The sequence below is a fragment of the Rattus norvegicus genome, chromosome 5 (assembly GCF_021556685.1).
Source record: "Rattus norvegicus strain SHRSP/BbbUtx chromosome 5, alternate assembly SHRSP_T2T, whole genome shotgun sequence".
Taxonomy (NCBI): Eukaryota; Metazoa; Chordata; class Mammalia; order Rodentia; family Muridae; genus Rattus; species Rattus norvegicus.
This window is the reverse complement of record NC_141538.1, coordinates 146,634,855-146,654,182: the sequence shown is the minus strand read 5'-3', so window position 1 is coordinate 146,654,182 and position 19,328 is coordinate 146,634,855. Positions and strand designations below refer to the sequence as shown.

The 19,328-nt window shown below is 49.3% G+C and overlaps 1 protein-coding gene across 3 annotated transcripts in view; it reads right to left on the bottom strand.

Annotated features, from left to right (window-relative positions):
* Csmd2 (CUB and Sushi multiple domains 2) overlaps positions 1-19,328 on the bottom strand; it is a 569,250-nt gene that overhangs the window by 264,938 nt on the left and 284,984 nt on the right. For all 3 annotated transcript variants that reach the window (XM_087548710.1, XM_087548711.1, NM_001446899.1), the window contains 1 exon segment: positions 14,442-14,554. In XM_087548710.1, the coding sequence (XP_087404836.1) occupies positions 14,442-14,554 (113 nt within the window).

The window sequence follows — 19,328 nt, the reverse complement described above, 5'->3', positions numbered from 1 at the left end:
GAATAAAATAATAATCTTTTCTGGCATTTGACAGCTCCTCTGGTCTTTGCCGAGTGGCGTGCAGAAGGCAGAGCTCCAGATTACAATGGTCTACCTTGTCCCCATCTGTCTCCTTTGGTCTGGCTGCCCCTGTTCCCCACGGTGTGCTCCTGGTGACCAAGAACTCATTGAATCTCTGGTGATAAACCTTGGTTCACCTATACAATCTTAGGTCCCTGCGTGCCCTGTCAGTTGACCTCTGGCAGTTGACTCAGCCCTGCTCACCAATGCCCAGGAGTCATAATAGCTGTACCCAGGCACTTGCTGTGTGCCAGACCCTGGTAGCTTCACCAGTTCTTCACTGGTCTTGGCTCCATGCTCTTGAACCATACACAATCCTTCAGTAAATCCTCCCCAAGGTAGACCCCACGAGCCACCTGTGATGGTCTCCAAACCTGTCACCCAAGTTGCCGACACCTCTTCCCTGACTGACAGGATCTCCTGCCTTCTTCCTTTGTCTTTGAGTAGCCTGCCCTTAGCACAAGGGTCAGAGGAATCCTGGTTAAGTGCAAGGCAGACCATTTCTGCTTAGGGGCTCTTTGGTGGCAGCAGGCTCTCCTAGAGCACAAGCCGGAGTCTGTAAATGGCTCACAAGGACTAACCGGCTCTCCCCGTGGCCTCATTAGCTTTCTCCTTGACCCCAACCAGTCTTCTCCGGCTACACAGGCCTCCCCAAGGTGAGCACAGTGTGCCAAGAATACCGACTGCCTTGACTGCCCATTTCTCTAAAATGTTTCCCACCGCATGCCTGTGATTTGCTCCCCCTTTTCTGGAAACAGTTGGGCAACCCCCTTTTCTTCAATGAGTCTTTACCCAGCGCTCCATTAAAATAGCACCTCCCGCCTCAGCTCTCCTGCCCCTCCTGAGTTCCTCTCCTGAATGTTCTACCATACTATATCATTTTTAGTTTTTCTTTCTTTAATGATTTAACTAACTAAATTTATTTTGAGGCAGGCTCTTACTATGTGGCCCTAGCTGGCTTGGAACTCATTATGCAGACCAGCCTGGCCTCAAATTCATAGATCTGCCTTCTGCCTCCCCAGTGCTGGGGTTAAAGATATGTGCCACCATACCTGGCTCCCTTATCATCTCATGCTGCCCTGTACACTCAATCACGGAGAGCCCTCTGACTGGCTGCCCTACCCTAGGTGCCTAAAAGAGTATCTAGGATCCCAGGAAGCAGTCACCAGGTAAACATCCAACCTCCTTGCCTGCTAGCTAGTACACTTTGCTTGATAGAAAATAAAACTGGGAAACAAAGAGGGTCAGGTGACTAGAGTGAGAACACAGAGACGAGACCCCAGCTTTCTGTGACCAGCCCCTTGAATGTTCCAAGGGGACAACCCACCATCCTCAGCCTTCCCTGTCCTGGTTCAGATGCCGAAGACTCTGATATTCACTTAGGATGGGAGGAAACACGCCACTCTCCAAACCAAGGTCCACAGCATCAGGCGTGCAGGAGAGCCTCCCTGTGCCTCCACTTCTAACTAAACAAGAAAGCCGGCCAAGAAATTTGTTCTCCTGACAAGTGACTGTCTACGTGGGGCGCATGATGGAATCCAGTCACTGCCGCGGAGCCCCATCCTCCCTCTGCACTCTGGAACCTCCTTTATAAATGTGCGATGCTCTCTGTGTGTATCCAGCGGGAAAATTTCCAATGAACACTAACATGGGCGCATTATCAAACGGAGGGCATTAGCAAGGAAGCATGCATTATTCAAGCCCGGCTAATACGGTATGGCTGTGAGTCAATCATCCCTGGGAGAAACTGAGCTGTCTGAGTACTGTGAGGGAAGTTCCGAGCTCCCAGGGCACAGGGGGACCATGGTGTGTGTGGGGGTCTCTGACCCAATGCAGCCAGCCCATCTGAGGTAAGTCTATAGAGATGGCTCACCACACATAGCTAAGAGGCAAGGGTGTGGCTGGGGAGGGTCTTCATGGCTTCCTGTCTCTGGTTCTGGTGTTCACTGGAGGAAAGGGGTAGGGAGGAGAGAAGCAGAGCGCAGGGCAGACCCCATTCCCAGGGGCGCCCGATTTGCTGGTTTTCCTTAGAGCTCCTGATGGGGTGTGTGAGCTGTGGCCAGGAAGAGACGGACTGCCAAGGGAGATGACTCTTCCTCTCTCTCAAAACTGCACTGAGGAAAAGTCTTTTATGACCCTGTCCTTTTGAGACTCTAGACGGGCTCCTGACTTTGGGGGTCTGTGCTGGCTAATTGCATGTCAGCTTGATACAAGCTAGGGTTATGTGGTGTGATGGTTTGTATATGCTAGGCCCAGGGAGTGGCACTATTGGAAGGTGTGGCCCTGTTGGAGTAGGTGTGTCACTGTGGGTGTGGACTTTAAGGCTCTCATTCTAGCTGCCTGGAAGTCAGTCTTCTGCTAGCAGCCTTCAGATGAAGATGTAGAACTCTGAGCTCTGCCTGCACCATGCCTGCCTGGACACTGCCATGCTCCTGCCCTGATGATAATGAGCTGATCCTCTGAACCTGTAAGCCAGCCCCAGTTAAATATTGTCCTTGTAAGAGTTGCCTTGGTCCTGGTGTCTGTAAAACCCTAACTAAGACACCTAGAAAGTGGGACCCTCAACTGAGAAAATGTCCCCTCCCAGACTGGCCTGTGAGTCATGTCTATATGCCCATGAGATATTTTCTTGATTAATAATTGACGAGAGCAGGTCCAGCCCACTGTAGATAATGTCATCCCTGGGCAGGAGTCTCTGGGGTACATAACAAGGCAAAATGAGCAAGCTAGGAGGAGCAAGTCAGTAAGCAGGGCTCCTCTGTGGCTTCTGCTTCAGTTCCTGCCTCCAGGTTCCTGCCTTGACTCCTTCCCTGACTTCCCTCCGTGATGGAGTGTCATGTGGAATTGTCAGCTGAAGTAAAATGTCTCCTCCCCAAGTTGCTTTCGGCCATGGTGTTTCATCACAGCAATAGAAACTCTAAGACAGGATTCACCCTCTCTACCCTTCTCTCCCCAGAATTGCCTAATCCCCAGGCTCAGGGCCTGCTAACTGGGCTGCTCTCAGTAGGGAATGACATCATCCCACAGCCCAAGTTGGAGCTCATGTTCATGCCCCTCCCCTAGTTGCTTACACCTTGACCATAGGGCAGAGTTTACCAAGAGGATGAGTGCCAAACGAGGAGTCTAAAAAGTTACCATACGTATTAACACTGCTACTCTTTTACTCCTTGGAGCTGGGTCTCCAGGTTTACATGATCCATGATACCATTGGGGTATCAAGAGGCCACACTGGACACACATCAGAATCTATGGGCAGGATTTTCGCCCAGGATTTAGCCTGGGAACTAAAGGGGTCACAACTCTTTGAGCAGATGTTTCTTATTCCAGCTAAACAATCTAAAAAAATAAAATAAAATAAAATAAAATAAAATAAAATAAAATAAAATAAAATAAAAATTCCTATCCAAGCTCAGCTGGCCCGGACCTCTAGGGAGCTATAGTTTACAGCTGGCCCACACCATCTGGGAGCTAACAAGTGGGTCACTGTTCACCACCTGAACATGAAGTGTCCCTGGGAAAGCTTATGAAGCCCAGGGTGCTTTGCAAGGTTCTGAGAACTTTAATAATTAAGGTGGGGGCCTGCCTGGAGGGGGTAAGCCTTGGGGCCTCTCCTTAGGGTCGGTCTGTATCTTACCGTGTGTGTGTGTGTGTGTGTGTGTGTGTGTGTGTGTGTGTGTGTACGCGTGCACTTGCCTGCCTCTCTGCTTCCTGAGCACCATGAAATGGGTAGCTTTTCTCTACCACCAAGCCTCACCTTGGGCCCTCAGCAAGGGGGCCAGTTGACCACTGGCTGAAACCTTTGGATGGTGAGCAAAAATAAATCTTCTATCCCTTAAATTTATTTTTATCCTACTAACAAATGCATAGCAGAGAAACGGCTCTAGAGACGTGGGGTTCTCAGAGTCGGGTCACAGACCTATAGAACTGGGTCTGGGAGGGAATTTAGAGGAGTTTGGAGGGGCAGCCTGAGAAGCCTCAGATGCTGTGGGCAGAGATTAGTGGGAAGTTTTGACCGGAGCTCAGAGGGCAATCATGTAGGTAGGACCTCTATGGAGAAGCAGATTCATGTTACACTGTGGTAATGAACTTTGCATTCTGACTGGCCTTAAGGCTCTAGGGTAGAAATCATTGCTATTTGGGGGGTCGGGGGTTGGATGCAGGACAGTCGTATCATGTTGGATAGGATTAGGAACTTGTTTTTTGTATTTGTACAACATTAAGGATGGTTTAAGGAGCTGACTTTGAATGTCAGGTTAAGGGTGGGGGCTTGACTTAAGACGGTTAATATTAATTTTCAAGTAGTCAGACACCTAGGATCTCGGGAACCACACACTTCTGGGTGTGTCTGTGAGGCATCTCGAGACATGATTAGTGATTTTATCCGTTGATGAAGTTCAAATCTGACAGGACCACTGGGTGGTCAAGCTGTGTGAGGCAGGGTTTAACTGGAGGAAGTTGGTCACTGGGGCTGTGCCTTTGAAGGGTACAGCTTGGCCTGGGCCCATTCCTGTTCTTCTCATCAGCTTCTCCACCACACACTGCCGCCACCGTGCCTCAGTCCCAAAATGATGGTGTCAGCGGCCTTTGAACCAAAGTAAATCTTTCTTCCTTTTAAGTTGTTCCTCTTGGATATTTGTCTAAGACAGTCAGGAATGTGGATCTAGGCAAGATCCATATATCACCGGGGACATTAGCATCAATGAGCCACCTTCACAGGCTGGGGATTCCATTGCAAGGATTCCAGGGGACAATCACACCTCAGATTTGCATATAGCAAAACAGCCTTCCCTCGGTGGGTGGAACATGGCACACCAAGGAAAACCAGGCACAAAAGGAGCTCACTGAAAAACTAACTGAGCAGATCCAAGTGGACCAGGTGCCACGGGGGAGGGGCCAAGCACAGAATGAGTGTCCCTTATAGAGTCCCTGAGAGCACAACCGCAGGCCCTGTCAGGAAGGAGGGGCCTCACTTAACTCCTCTGCATGTAAGTCAGGGCTGAGCAGCTTGGTGCTCTTCTTGTGGGAATCCTATCAGTGGGAGTGGGGCTGCCTATGGCTCTTTTGCCTACGTGTGGGGCTCTTCCTCCTACTGGGTGGCCTTATGCAGCCTTGCTGTGATGGTATGTGCCTGGTCTTCTCGTAGCTTGTTATGCCGTGATGTTTGGTTGATGTCACTGGGAGGCCTGTTCTTTTCTTAGAGGAGTGAGGGTAGCAGGAGGAGGGGAGGGAGGGGAAACTGGAGTCGGGTTCCAATATCTGAGAGAAGAATAAAGAAAAGTAAAGAAAAGAAAGGAGGGTCAAACGAAGAGTTGGGTAAGTCAGTAAGAACCTCGGGAAATTCTGGGCTACCTTCATTCATATTGCTTACACTTTCATTTATTAGTGTGCCTGTAAACACTGTGCCACTGGGGCTGTGCTCAGGCCCTAGTTGATAGAAAGAACGTTTTATTTAAAGGGGCTTGGAAGATAGCTCAGTGGTTAGACTGCTTACAATACAGGCAAGAGAACTGGAGTTCAGATCCCAGAACCCACAAAAATGCTAAGGGGTGGGGGCTTATGCTGCCTTGCGGTAATTCTAGCCCTAGAAAACAGAGACAAAGGATCCCCAAAGCAAGCTGGCAGGCCAAACAGTGAATTTTAGCTAGCTAGCAGTGAATTTGGGGTTTGATTGAGAGACTCTGATTCAAGGAAGAGTGTGGAAGTGTGAATGATAAAAGGAAGATTTCAGGCATCAACCTTAGGCTTCCAGAAACACATGTCCACAGCTATGTATGCATATACATACATATGCATATGAACATGCATACAAACAGTTTATACAGAGACATATGAAGAAGAAGGAGAAGAAATAGAAGAAGTAGAAGTAGTAGAAGAAGGAGTAGGAGGAAGGAAGAAGAAGGAAGAAGGAGGAAGAGGAGGAAGAAGGAGGAGGAAGGAGGAGTAAGAGGAGGAAGAGGAGGAGGAGGAAGAGGAAGAGGAAGAGGAAGAGGAAGAAGAAGAGGAAGAAGAAGAGGAAGAGGAAGAAGAAGGAAGAGGGAGGAGGAGGAAGGAAGAAGGAGGAGGAGGAGGAGGAAGAAGAAGGAGGAGGAAGAGGAGGAAGGAGGAGGAGGAAGAGGAGGAGGAGGAAGAGGAGGAGGAGGAAGACTCTAAACTACTAGTGAAGTGAAGAAATGACATAGCCCTGGTGCTGGCCTGGCTCAATACACTTCTCAGTACACTCAAACGTACACTCCTTGGTTCACACCTGCATATAGGTGGCATCCATGCACATACAGTCATTCATGTCAGCAACTAGAACCCTCACAAGCATACGCGTGAACCCATGTCTGTAGATAATCACACGGGGAATGCAATCCACAGATCTGTGCTTCCTCACTGGAGGTGGTGAAGAGTCTGGGCTCCCAAGGGCAGCACACTGGCTCTAAATGGTTGATGGGAATCCGAATGAGAACTGCTACAGAAGACTGCCAGGCTGCCCCTTTCATCCTTTATATTTTGGTTAATTACAAGACATTTCCCTGCTGTCGGAGAGGTTAGTGGGACTCGTGGCACTCAGCGAGCAGGCAGAATCTAGTGATCTAACAGCTCTCTAGTCTGACGCTCAGGTTATCAGGCTGAAATAATAGGAGACAAGGTTGTTTGGGGTCAGAGGGAAACCTGGTCTCTCCCCACGGCTCTTGGAAGTACAGACGTAGACAGCACCCATGCCTGTGGATTCAGACTCTGCATCCTTGGCCAGCTGCTGGCTGTCCTATTGACTAAGTCAACCCGAATCACTCTTCCTCAGATCATTTGCTCACCCTCAGAAAGTCTCTCCAACCCTTCCTGGAAGGATCTCAGCTGCTCCGGTCTAATCATACCCTCTCTTTCTTAGATTTTTGACCCTCCCCCAAGCTGCACAGGGTAGTTGTCTGAGAACAGAATTCTGATCTCCTACTTATGGGACATGAGCAGGATGCGTGTACATCCTACATCCTGCCCTCCCTCCCTCCTGCTGCTGCTGCTGTGGTCCAGCCTTGCTGGACCAGTTCTCTGCCTCAACAACTCACATCTTGTGCTGGACAGAGTTTGTGTCCAGAATGTGAGCTCTTCAATTCAGACTGACAAGTGGGGCAGATGCCTGAGGTCTAAGGCCATAGGGCATGGACCTAGCAGATGTCTAAGCCACCTCAAAGGGAAGAATGAGGATTCCTGAATGCAGCTGGTGTTGCCTCCAGGACAACCGACTCAGAGGATGAATACAAACTACGAGCCCCAGAGTTGATGGAGAAAAGTCTAGACAGACTTGCACTTCTAGCGACTGCACTGGCATGCCTAGTTGAATGGAAGGGTCAGGCCGGAGGCATTCATCTGTTAGAAACTGGGACAGGTGTCACAGCACCTGTCACCATCATATTTAAAGAACTTAAGTTTCAACCTAAATCTGTGACATTCCCCAAAGGGAGGGCTCGTGTCACCACAATGTCTGCAAATGCAGATAGGGGGATTAGTGGCATCATTTCTGATGTCAACCCCAGAGGTTGGCTGGGTGTCAGCATAGCAAAGGATAGAGACATATTGAATAAGTTAGAAAATTAAGGCAGAGAAGATGACTAGATCCCAACTCTCACCCTTCCCATAGCACACGTAAATTTAGTGGCATGACACTTCAGTTGTCTAGGTTTCTAGGCCCCAGTGCACTGGACTCTCTTAAAGTTGACAATGACCATCAAAAGTCTGTGGCCACACGGTCAGAGGTCTCTTGGATAAAATTTAGCTTAAAGGTCCAGCCATTGATGCTCTTAGGTCAGACATGTGCTGCCCATGGCCCACAGGCTACATATGGCTGAGGACAGCTGTGAATGTGGGCCAAGAAAAATAATAAACTTACTTAAAACATTACGAGATTGGTTGTTGCTGCTGTAATTTTTTTTGGTAACTTGGTCACACGTCAAAAGGCTGAACGTGCCTGCTAGTCTTTGGTGACACAGAAGTAACTGTCAAAGCTATTGGGACTGATGGTGTGGTGTGTGAAAAAGAAGGCATGTTTCTAATTCATGAAGGACTTGGGAAACAGGACGGCGGCATGTTCTTGCAGAGCAAAGCTTATGCGAACCAGATGTGGGAATGGCTAGCAGTGAGATTCTGTTAGTCATGTCCCGTGACAAAGGAAACCTAAGGGAGCATCTGGGAAAAAATGTCCGTGCAGTATCCCTGCCCAAGACTGACGGCACCATGGAAGGGGACGGGAAGAAACGAACACAGGTAGATTGAGAGGCACCGGATCTGCTGATGGGAAAAGCTGCCATCGGGGTGCCCTGGGATCCTTGGAGGGAGCCATTGCTCCAGTGAATGAGGGACAAACATCTGTGTGGAAATAATGTGGAAAGTAACCTGGGTTCTGGCACAAACCACCGCTAGGAAGGCAACTGCTGGAGGATCGCTGATAATTGAGGAAATTATGCAAAGCTTCTCAGAGCTGGCCACACATGATGCTTGGAGGCGTTTCAAACCTGGCAGAAGCTCTCATCGTCGCCCAGCTGAGGTTCTGAGGGACCCATCATTGGATGTTGCTGGTATGACCTATTGACACTGAACAGACAAGATGTGGCTACTGGGACTTCTGAAGGGAAGGGAACTCTTGACCTGTGAGTATGTGTGTGTATGTGCATGCGTATGCGTGTGTGCGTGTGTGTGTGTGTGTGTGTGTGTGTGTGTGTGTGTGTGTGTGTGTATAGTATATAAAAGCCGGATGCTGGTGCTGGGTGTTTTCCTGTACCTTATTTTTGAGACAGTGTCTCTCACTGAATCTCAGGCTCACTAATTGGGTAGACTGGTTGGCCCCAGTGAGTTCTGGCAATCTACCCATTTCCCTCCTCTTTCCTCTCTAGTACTGGGGTTAAGGATGTGTGTTACTGCAGCTGCCTTCTACATGTGTGCTGGGGAGCACGAGTCAGGTACACAAATTGAGTGGCAGATACTCTGTTGACTGAACCATCGTCCAGCACAGTAGTCTTAGCTGCAATTATCGATGGGCCATGTGGCAGGCTTCACAAACAACTCCAGAGAATTCAGCTGCAAGAACTGGCCAGAGGGAAGAGGTTTAAGAGACTCTCTACGTCCATCAGTTCCTAGTTTCAGATGCCTGTTCTGGGCGGTCATCTCCACTTAGAACATCTTCCTTCCATTCTCTGTCTGACTACTTCTTACTGGTAGGGAGCCAGAGCGCCTCAGTCACCCTAAATCTGGGGGGCATTATTCCTTGGGCTGGAGTTTAGGATTGAATAGGAAGGAGAAAGCAAGCTAAGCATATGTGTTTGCCTCTCTCTCTCTCTCTCTCTCTCTCTCTCTCTCTCTCTCTCTCTCTCTCTCCCTCCCTCCCTCCCTCCCTCCCTCCCTCCCCCCTCCTTCCTGACTGCTGATACGCAGCCATGACTTCCCTGCTAAGATGGACTGTACTTCCAACCGAGAGCCAGATTAAACCCTTTCTCCCTGAAGTTGCTTCTGTCAGGATTTTGTTACAGTAACAAGAAACATAGCTTATACCTGCTGCTCACAAACTTCAGGCCTCTGGGCTACAATGCAATGTGTTTTCAGGTCGACACAGCCATTCTGTTTGATGACTGAGACCAGTACAAGGCCTCTAGAAGGCAGAAGAGACCACCTTTGACCCTAAGGAATGTCTTCTATGTCTGGGCCACCAGGGTTCACATAGAAAGTCAGGAAGTGAGCGGAGTCGTGGAGCCAGGTTGGGATGTGGCAATAGGAGGAACAGACACCAGATGACCACCAGGTGAGAGCTGGAGACAAAGGCCATAGGCAAGGAGAAGGGACCTGTCCTAAGTCTGTCTCTCCCACTGCACAGATTTACCCACAGACAAGAAGTCTAGGGAGGAAGTTAAGAGATTGTACGATTTGAATGTGAAATGTGGGGCTGGGTATTTAGCTCAGTGGTAGAGCGCTTGCCTAGGAAGCGCAAGGCCCTGGATTCGGTCCCCAGCTCCGGAAAAAGAAAAGAAAAGAAAAGAAAAGAAAAGAAAAAGAAAAAAAAAGAATGTGAAATGTTCCCCAGAGGGAGACATGTTTGAGTACTTGGTTCCTGGTTGGTAGAACTGCTTTGGGAGGTTGTGGAACTTTTGGGAAGTTGGGGTTCAGCTGGAGGAAGTGGCTTTCTAAGCCTACCCCATCTTAAGTCCACAGCCCAAGATAACTGTTTCTCTTGCCCCGCGCTCTGGTTGCTATCTTGCCTGGGATGGGCAAACCTTTTCTACAAAGAGATTACCTGACCTTAGCTTGGGTTTGAAGGCTACCCTCCTTAGTTGTGAGTAGTCTCTCCTGTTCCTACGAGCCATAGAGCAACCAGAGACCCAGATGTGAAAGAATGCTTGCAGATGTTCTCCAGATGTGCTCCTTCTTGGAGGCCAAAATCTGGATTTCATGCATCATGAGCTATTACTGTTATTTTTTTCTCTGTGTGTGTAGGACTGTGGTTCATATTTATGTGCCTGTGCTGGTGCATGTGTGTGTACCAGTGCGTGCGTGCGTGTGTGTGTGTGTGTGTGTGTGTGTGTGGTATGTGTGCGTGTAGTGTGTATGTGTGCAGGGTATGTGTGTGTGTGTGTGTGTGGTATGTGTGCGTGTAGTGTGTATGTGTGCAGGGTATGTGTGTGTGTGTGTGTGTGTGTGGTGTATGTGTGCAGGGTATGTGTGTGTGTGTGTGCGTGTGTGGTGTGTATGTGTGCAGGGTATGTGTGTGTGTGTGTGCGTGTGTGGTGTGTATGTGTGCAGGGTATGTGTGTGTGTGTGCGCGTGTGTGCATGTGGTGTGTATGTGTGTGGTGTGTATGTGCAGTGTGTATGTGTGCAGGGTGTGTGTGTGTGTGTGTGTGTGTGTGTGTGTGTGTGTGTGTGTGTGTATCTGTTGGCTGTCCTGCTTTAGCTTTCTCTGTCTTGTTACCTTGAGTCAGGGTCTCTCACTGCACCTGAAGCTAGGCTGGCACCTGCCAAACCCCAGAGATCTTCCCGCCTCTGCCCCACTGAAGGCTGAGGTTATGCGCCCTGCCTGGGAGTTTACACTGTCCTGGGGATTTTAACCCAGGGTCTTATGCTTGCATGGGAAGTGCCCTTTCCCACAGAGCCATCTGCTCAGCCTCACATTACTCTTTTAATTTTTCCTTTTTCATCAACTGCCTAGAAGCAAAGAAACCCATCCTTGGTTTGGGGGCCTTTCAAAAGCAGCCACAAGCTAGACTGGGGCAGCCTTTGAGGCCCACGCAAATGGCTGCTGTGCCTTAGGTGTGGCAGTTGCTGTCTTGGCATTCTCTACCCAGAGTGCTCTGTTCTGCTGTGTGTGCATCAGCCATCCATTTGAGGACTGCCTTACATCACTACCTCTTTCTTACTCTCGGTTGTGTCTGGTTTTGTGTTCTGCCCCTTTCCTAAGCCCCATCCCTCCCAGCAAAAAGGGTCCTCCAAGTGCAGCTCTCAGGCGGTAGGGAAAGTTCAGGTGCACATCTGAGCCCCTCGTTCAACTGTTCATCAGGAGTGGAGCGGAGCCTCAGGCACTCACCCTTCTGTGCCAGCACAGAGTAACGTCACGTGGAGAAAAGTGCAAATTACAGCAAGATTACCCCTGCTCTGGTGGCCCGTTAGAGCTGAGCCTGGCTTGGACTCAGACCTTAGGACATCATCATTTTAGCTGAATACCTGACCTGGCCATGAACACGGCTGAACTCTTATAATTAATATCATTGTTGTAATTGCTGTTCTATGTATGTGGTTGTGAGTGTGTGTGTGTCTGTGTGTGTGTGTGTTGTGTGTGCGCCCACGCACATGCATGCATGTCTGCATATATGTGGCCACATACATGTGTATGAGTGTGGATGGCAGACATTCATGACAAATGTCCTCTGCAATCACACTCTTTATTTATATTATTTATTATTATATTATATTATTTTTATATTATATTATTATTATTCTTTATTTACCGAGGCAGGGTCTATCTCTGGAACCTGGAACTTGCCAGTTTGGCCAAGTAACCTGCTTGTTCAGGAGGCCTGCTGTTTCTACCTCTTGAGGATTGGGAATACAGGTGGTTCGCCATACACACACTTGACCTTTATGTGAGTTCTGGGGATCTGAACTCCAATCCCCACATTTGCATAGCAAGTGTTTTACCCTCTGAGCCATCTCCTAGCCTCATCATCAACACCACCACCACCACCTTCTCTTCCTCCTCTCTCTCCTCCTCCTCCTCCTCACCACTACCATACCTATAAAAAGCAGTCTCCTGCATTAACACAGTCTGTAAGCATTCCATACCCATACTGAGTCTCCCTGGACTGGAATGCAACAAATGAAGGCTGGGGCCTACGGTACACCAGTGCTGGAGGACGTTCTGTGTGGTTGTAAAACTGGAACTGCTAACAGGCCTGCTTCGTGCAAACATGCTTAGGGTGGAACAGAGTCGCCTGGGACCAAGGGCTCATGACCTTGGCAGCTCTGAGACACAGCAGCATAAAAGCACAGTGCTGGAGAGTTAGGGGACAAGAACCAGAGGGTGAAGCTTCAAGAAGGACGTGCCTGAAACAGAACTTCTCAGACTGGGGGGCTATCCTGCTTCAGACATGTGAAATTAAGTTAGAGGTTTCAGCTAGCAGTACAAAATGGGACAGACATGGTCAGGGTGCCTCACACCCAGGCCAAACACCCTGGGTGACAGTTTGTACTATAGATGTCTGTGCACTGTAGGTTGTGATTGGGAAAAATGCATACACACGCGCGTGCACGCGCACACACACACATACACACATATATACTTGTGTATACATGCATATGGACACATGTATGAGTACAAACATACACACACACTTATGGTGGGGTGTGATTCACAAAGTCACTCACAGATAGGCATAGGAAGATGGCTAGGGACAAAGCCTGAGACTTTATGGATAAACTCCTAAAGGTTTGTAGGTGAATGCCAGTTTCACCACATAGTTAGGGGATGTGTGCTCTTGGGCGGGTAACGCTGCTTGTCTGAGCCTCTGCTAAAAGAAATAGGAGCTGGCAGGTCACTGTGCTTTGGGGAGAAGGCTACATAGCACAGACCCTCGCACACAGCAGGTATTCAACAGCCACACAGTAGGTATGCAGTAAGTAGGAGACCTAGAGACTGCCCCCCCCACTAGCTATATATATAGCACGGACACAGTAAGGACATAATCAATAGCCTAGCTCTGGATTTTGATGATGGGGCCTGTCACTGAGCCTTCAACCAATCACGGTGACGTTGGGAACCTCAAGAACAAGAACTATCAGGCACACCCAATACTTACTTAATCAGAAGAAAGTATGTTAAGAAGTTCTACTGTTCTGTTTTGTAGAACATGACAAGAAGATGCAGGTGGCTGTCTCTCTGGCTCAGGGGGCTGGGCCTCCATAGTGGTATGTATTGTCTCTAGAAAAGCCAACCTCTGTGATGTCTCCAGGCCCAGTGGGCTTCTGGCTTATTTTTTGCACATTGCAAAGGTTTCCTCCAGTGTAGTCAGAGGGAATGAGGCCACTCATTAAGTCCAGATAGGAAAATATAGTTCCTGCAACTGTAGCTTTTTACCCCAGACCCCAGAGTATTGATCAATTTTGAATACTGTCTTAAATTACAAGCAAGGTTTTAAGGCAGTCTGGTCCCCTACCCTGCATCCAATGGATGTCCAGCCCCTCTTTGGGTGCAAGGTGTGGCCTCCCTCTTTTAGAGGTGGCTCCTGCCATCCAAAGTGCCTTCCTTATTGGAGCATGAATGTGCTTACCTGGGGTTTCTACCTGCTGTTCCTGCTCTGAGCTCTTACCCCAATCGGAGGTTGGACGTAAGTAGGGACACTCCCTAAGGCAGCTTGCCTATGCTTGCAGTGAAGTCGTGCTCTGGATAGAATGATGAAGAGTGCAGGTGTGGAGAACCTCCGGACTGTAGGACATCAGCTAAAAATGCTGAGGACCCGTGGGGCTCTGGCTCAGAAGGGCAGCGGGGCTGCTGGCTGGGAAACTGGCTTCCCTTGCCGTAAGATGGGTATGCGGCTAACATCCACCTCATAGCATGATAAGGGGAGACAGTGGAGGTGCCTATCAAGTTCCTCACACTGGGCCTGACTCTTGGCACTAATCACAATGATGACTCTGTCCTGAAGAGTGGCAGACAGGTTATTTGTGTCTGAGAACTGCCCCTCTGGTACCTAAAGGCTGCCTGGGCATGTGCAGAGATACAGGCATGGAGACCTCAGGATGCACAGATGTAACGGACCCAAGACAATGATGCCCAAAGTCCCATGTAGGTACCAGTGTGAAAGGCTGAGGCCCTCAAGGCCACTGCTGCTCTCTCAACAGAAACCCCATTCTGGCCGTGCTTACCTTGGTACTGGGCGCTGAAGCCACGCTGCCGGTGGTTACCATCTGATGTGAAGTGTAGCCGCAGCCAGTTCTTGCTGCTGATGACAGGCGCTGGGAGGCTGGCTCCGGTAAACCTGGGGGGACAGGACAGAGAAAGGTCAGGAGCTAAGCAGGACATCAAGGAGTCCACCCACCTTCTGAAGCAAGAGGAGAGCACCATCCACTCCAGCAGCCTGGGGTCTGTGCAGCTGGAGGGATTGCCAGGCAAATGACTCCCCTGGCCTCGGATTCCCCAAATCCCAGCAGATGCTCAGGGCTTGAGAGTAACCAAAGGAGGCTAGGAGTCAGGTTGAGGGTCCTCTATGGTCAATCCCATCGACGTTGTATTGTTTTTCCTGTTTTCCTATTCTCTGGGTCTTTGTTCTTTTCTGACTGGACTGTGCTCATCTGTCTCCCCTCCTCCTGCACTCCCCCTCCCCCCACTAAAGTCCCTAAAATGTCCCAGCCCCAGGAAAGTCTTGACAGTCACATAGCTCTTGGATTAGGCTCAAATCAAAGCTTCCAGCCTGTGACCTTGTCCCCAGCACCAGGCTTTCCTAAGTGAGAAGCCCAGCCACAAAGGCTGTGGGACTAAGTGAGAAACGGCTTGGGCCCTGAGGCTATCCCAGAGCCTGGCACCTCCAAGCTCACCCACAGCATCTCCTTCCCTACCCTCCAACAACACAGCACTCAATTTCAATTACAGTTCTGCTGTCAGTTCTCCCAAAGACTGACCCTCAGTAGGGAGCAGTGGGGAGGAGTAGGGAAGCAGCTCGATCTTGGGGGGATCTGCAAGCTGTGCTTTGTGACCACAGAGAGTTCCCTAAATCCTCTGGGATCCTGTGATCTGATCTATGGAGTAGATATGTCCATATCCCCTCCTCAGGGTTTCAGGGACTCACACGGATGACACTCCGCAGAGAGCCCGGGGTTCCCCAAAACAGCAAACTCTTGGGAGTGGCACGTGTTATTTATTCTCACTTTGGGACTCAGGACCCAAAGTGGCACTTGGCACAGAGATGTGTGTCAGGGTCCCAGCAAAGAGCAGTTCTGAGAAACAGTCCTTGTTAAGGTGGTGTGGAGCAGTGCGGGGAAACAATAAGAGGGGAACCATGGAATGGGCTAATAAGGCATGGGGGCTCAGTACCATCCCTCCCCTCTGGAGTAGAGGAAATTGGAAATACCCCTAACCATAGGGTTGCATTTCAAAACCCGCTCTTTACCCAAATCCTCAGCTGGTTTGGGAAAACCCCGGGCAGAAAGAACAGGGAATGAACAACCAGAGCGCACACTCCTTGGCCCTCTCCAGACTCCCGGATGCTCCTGCATCATTGATCTAGCCTATTAGAGACTTGATCAAAGATGGATGCTTGCCCACAGGACAGTCTTACAGACAGGGAACGGGAGAAGACCAGAGAGGGGGATGCGCAGGGGCAGACCCTAGAGAACCAACAGAGTGGCTTCCCATAAATATAAACGAAACAAAAGATCTAACCAAGAAGCTTGATACCCTCTGATCTCAATTCTTACTATCACGAAAACGCTGACGCACACAGAACTCTAGGAATATAACCCACAGTGCTTGGGCAAGAACTATTATAGAAACCAATTACGGTATTTCACCAGATCCCATTTAAAATAGTTTATTACAGGGTGAGTCATTTAAGTTTTCTAAGGAGCCTCAATTGGTATCGCAGGCTCCCCCACCCTAGGCCAAATTCAATTCGAGCTCAATGGCAGAGCTTGGAGGCTATTTACATAGGGAAGTGGAAGAAGGGAAACTTCACCTGAATAATTCAGGACCCGCAGCTGCTTCTTTAAAAAGCAAGGAAGGAGTAGTCCCTTATAATTGGAAGTTGGGGCAGGGAACTTCTCAGCTCAGGGGTGAGGCGGGATTTGATGCTCAGCTTCTATGCATAGCATAACCTACAGTTACCTGGCACCTTCTCGCTGTTCTGTCTCCTCCCAGACAGCAAGCCTTGTGCCTTTTCCTCCCTCAACCCCTTCTCTGTCTCTCTCTCTCTGTCTCTCTCTTTCTGTCTCTCTCTGTCTCTGTCTCTCTTTCTGTCTCTCTCTGTCTCTGTCTCTCTCTCTGTCTCTGTTCTGTCTCTGTCTCTCTTTCTGTCTCTGTCTCTGTCTCTCTTTCTGTCTCTCTTTCTGTCTCTCTCTGTCTCTCTCTCTCTGTTTCTGTCTCTCTCTGTCTTTCTCTGTCTCTCTCTGTCTCTGTCTCTCTGTCTCTGTCCCTCTGTCTCTGTCTCTCTGTCTCTCTGTCTCTCTCTGTCTTTCTCTCTCTCTGTGTGTGTGAATGTGTGGGCACACATGTGTATGTGTGTGCCCACGTGCTCAGCTCTCTTCCCTACCCAACCCCATCCTTCTAAGCATATTATGTTGAGCATTTGAGGGTGTCCTTGGCCCTATCACAGAACTTGGGGCTTCTGTGGTAGGATCCTCACCAAATGGCTATGGACGGATGGCACCAGTTTCGGCTCAAAGCTTTCAACAGAACCACACACAGTGACTCTCTCCCGAATCTCAACCCTCAGGAGGTCAAGTCAGGAGGATTGCTGGGAGTTCAAGGCTAGTATGTGCTACACAGCAAGAGAACTTGGTCACCAAAAAATCCAAAGTTAAAACCAGCAAACAGAAAATTCCTTTTCATGCTAGTTAAGTACAAAGATGTGGGCAAACTTACTGGGCGGAGTTATGTTGAGGTGGAAGAGTAAAGATTTACAGGAAGCAGAGTGGACTGGGAGTGTGATCCGGGGCGGGGGGTACATCGCGATCATGGGGAGGAAGCATGAACCGCGAGTGAGGGTCATGAGCAAGGTCTGTGGCTGTGGACCGTGAACATGGAAGGCACTGAAATCTCATTCACTGGAACTCTGGGAGAGTTGAATGTCCAGTGAGAGGAAATGGACCTGTGGTAGCCAGAGCCGTGTTGAGTGATGCTGTCAGTAGATCCTGCATGGCTGAGGAGGGAATGGCCCAGATCTAGGCTCCTTAACTGTGTGGGAAGGTCATTTTATATTATTATTATTATTATTATTATTATTATTATTATTATTATTATTATTATTATTATTATATGTATGTATTTACAATCCAGTCATTGCCCACCCTCCCGGTCCCCCCTCCCACAGTTCCCCATCCCATCCCCCCTCCCACAGGAAGGCCACTTTTGCCAGCCATCTAATGAGCTGTGTATTCACAATTGGGAGTATGATTTTATATAAATGACCTCTTAGCAGAATTCATCAAAATGGAAACAAAGCAAAATGCATCCTCAGTGGTTCCTGCCCTCTGAGTAAAGTCCACCCTATTGATCTCTACGGCCTTCAGCAAAGTTTCGCCTTCCCTGTTCCCCGCTCTATCTCTTGTTTCTTTATGCTCTAAGCAAATGGGCTCCTTGCTGTGAAAACTCTCGCAGGCCTGCTTCTGCCCCAGGACCTTTGCACCTGACCAGTTCCCTCTGCCTGCCATGCTGACCTTCCCTCTAGACCTCCACCTGGCTCACTCTCACAGCCTCAAGCTGTCAGGCACATGTCATATGCTCAGTGGAGCTTTCCTCCTCCTGATTTGTCTCCACTGGCTTTCAGCCTGAGCATGTGTACATGAGTGCACACACACCACATACACATGGGTACACATAGACCTACACACACACAGGTGTATACACACCTACACACACCACACACACACACACACACACACACATGGGCACACCTAAACATACACTTGGGTACACATACACCTACATACACATGGGTGTACACACACCCATTCACACACACCACACACAGATGTACACACCTATATACACTTGGGTACACACACACACATAACACAAATACCACACACAGGTACACACACACACACACACACCAACACACGCACACACACACACGCACACGCACATATACATGCACACAGCACTCTGCTACTAGTCAAGCAGGAGAGCTTCATGTATTGGAGATAACCCTGTTCTCTGAGTGTCCCCACCTTCAGATTTATGCTTCTCTGCTGTTTCCCACTGGGCCACCTGGCTACACAGAGAGGTAAAGAAACCCACCCCCCATCACACAGCACTTCATGGCGGAGGTGAGATTATAACCTAGACCATGTCATTCAGAGCTTGGGCACTCAGCCAGCAATGCACTGTCACAAACACACGTGCCCCGTGGGACAGTCTAGGCTGAATTCCATCCTGTGTCTTCCTTCCTCCCTACCCTCCAGGATCCTTCCTCTTTAATTTTGTTCCTTCTTAGAATCATAATTAAAGGAGAGAAACACAAAGGGAGAGGCTCCCCCTTCAAACCTTCCTGTCCACATTAACTTCCCTCTGGGGGGCCTGGGGAATTACAGGCTTGCCCAGTAAATCGCTCCTGCAGTACTACATGAAACGTAGTTTAGCAAGTGCACGCGAGGTGTTTTCCTTTCTGGTAAATTGACTTCTGTTAAATGGGGCTTCATTAATGGAATCTGGCTTGGGGAGAATTAAAAAAAAAAAAAAGAAAAGAAAAAACACTCCCTTTAATGCCTGGAGTTGATTGGGGGATGGAGGGAGGAGTGGCAGAGTGAGTTCAGCCTCCCTCCCCTCTGTGAAAAGCATTTCTTCATGGAAGCTTCTCGTGGGGGGGGGGGGGTCCGGATGTTCAGGCTCTGAGAGAAGCCCGTCCAAATGGCAACAATGTGTATCCGGGCACTGCTGCCTGTCAGCGGAGGCAGAGGAGACTGGTTTAAGTGCCAGCCTCCCTGCGAACTGCCAGTCCTGTGGAGGCACCAGGCATGCAGGGGGCAGGGGCACTTTTTTGAGGAACTGATTGGGCAGTCCCTGCCTCTGTGCAGTGCCTCTCCCTCCCTCACAGTTGC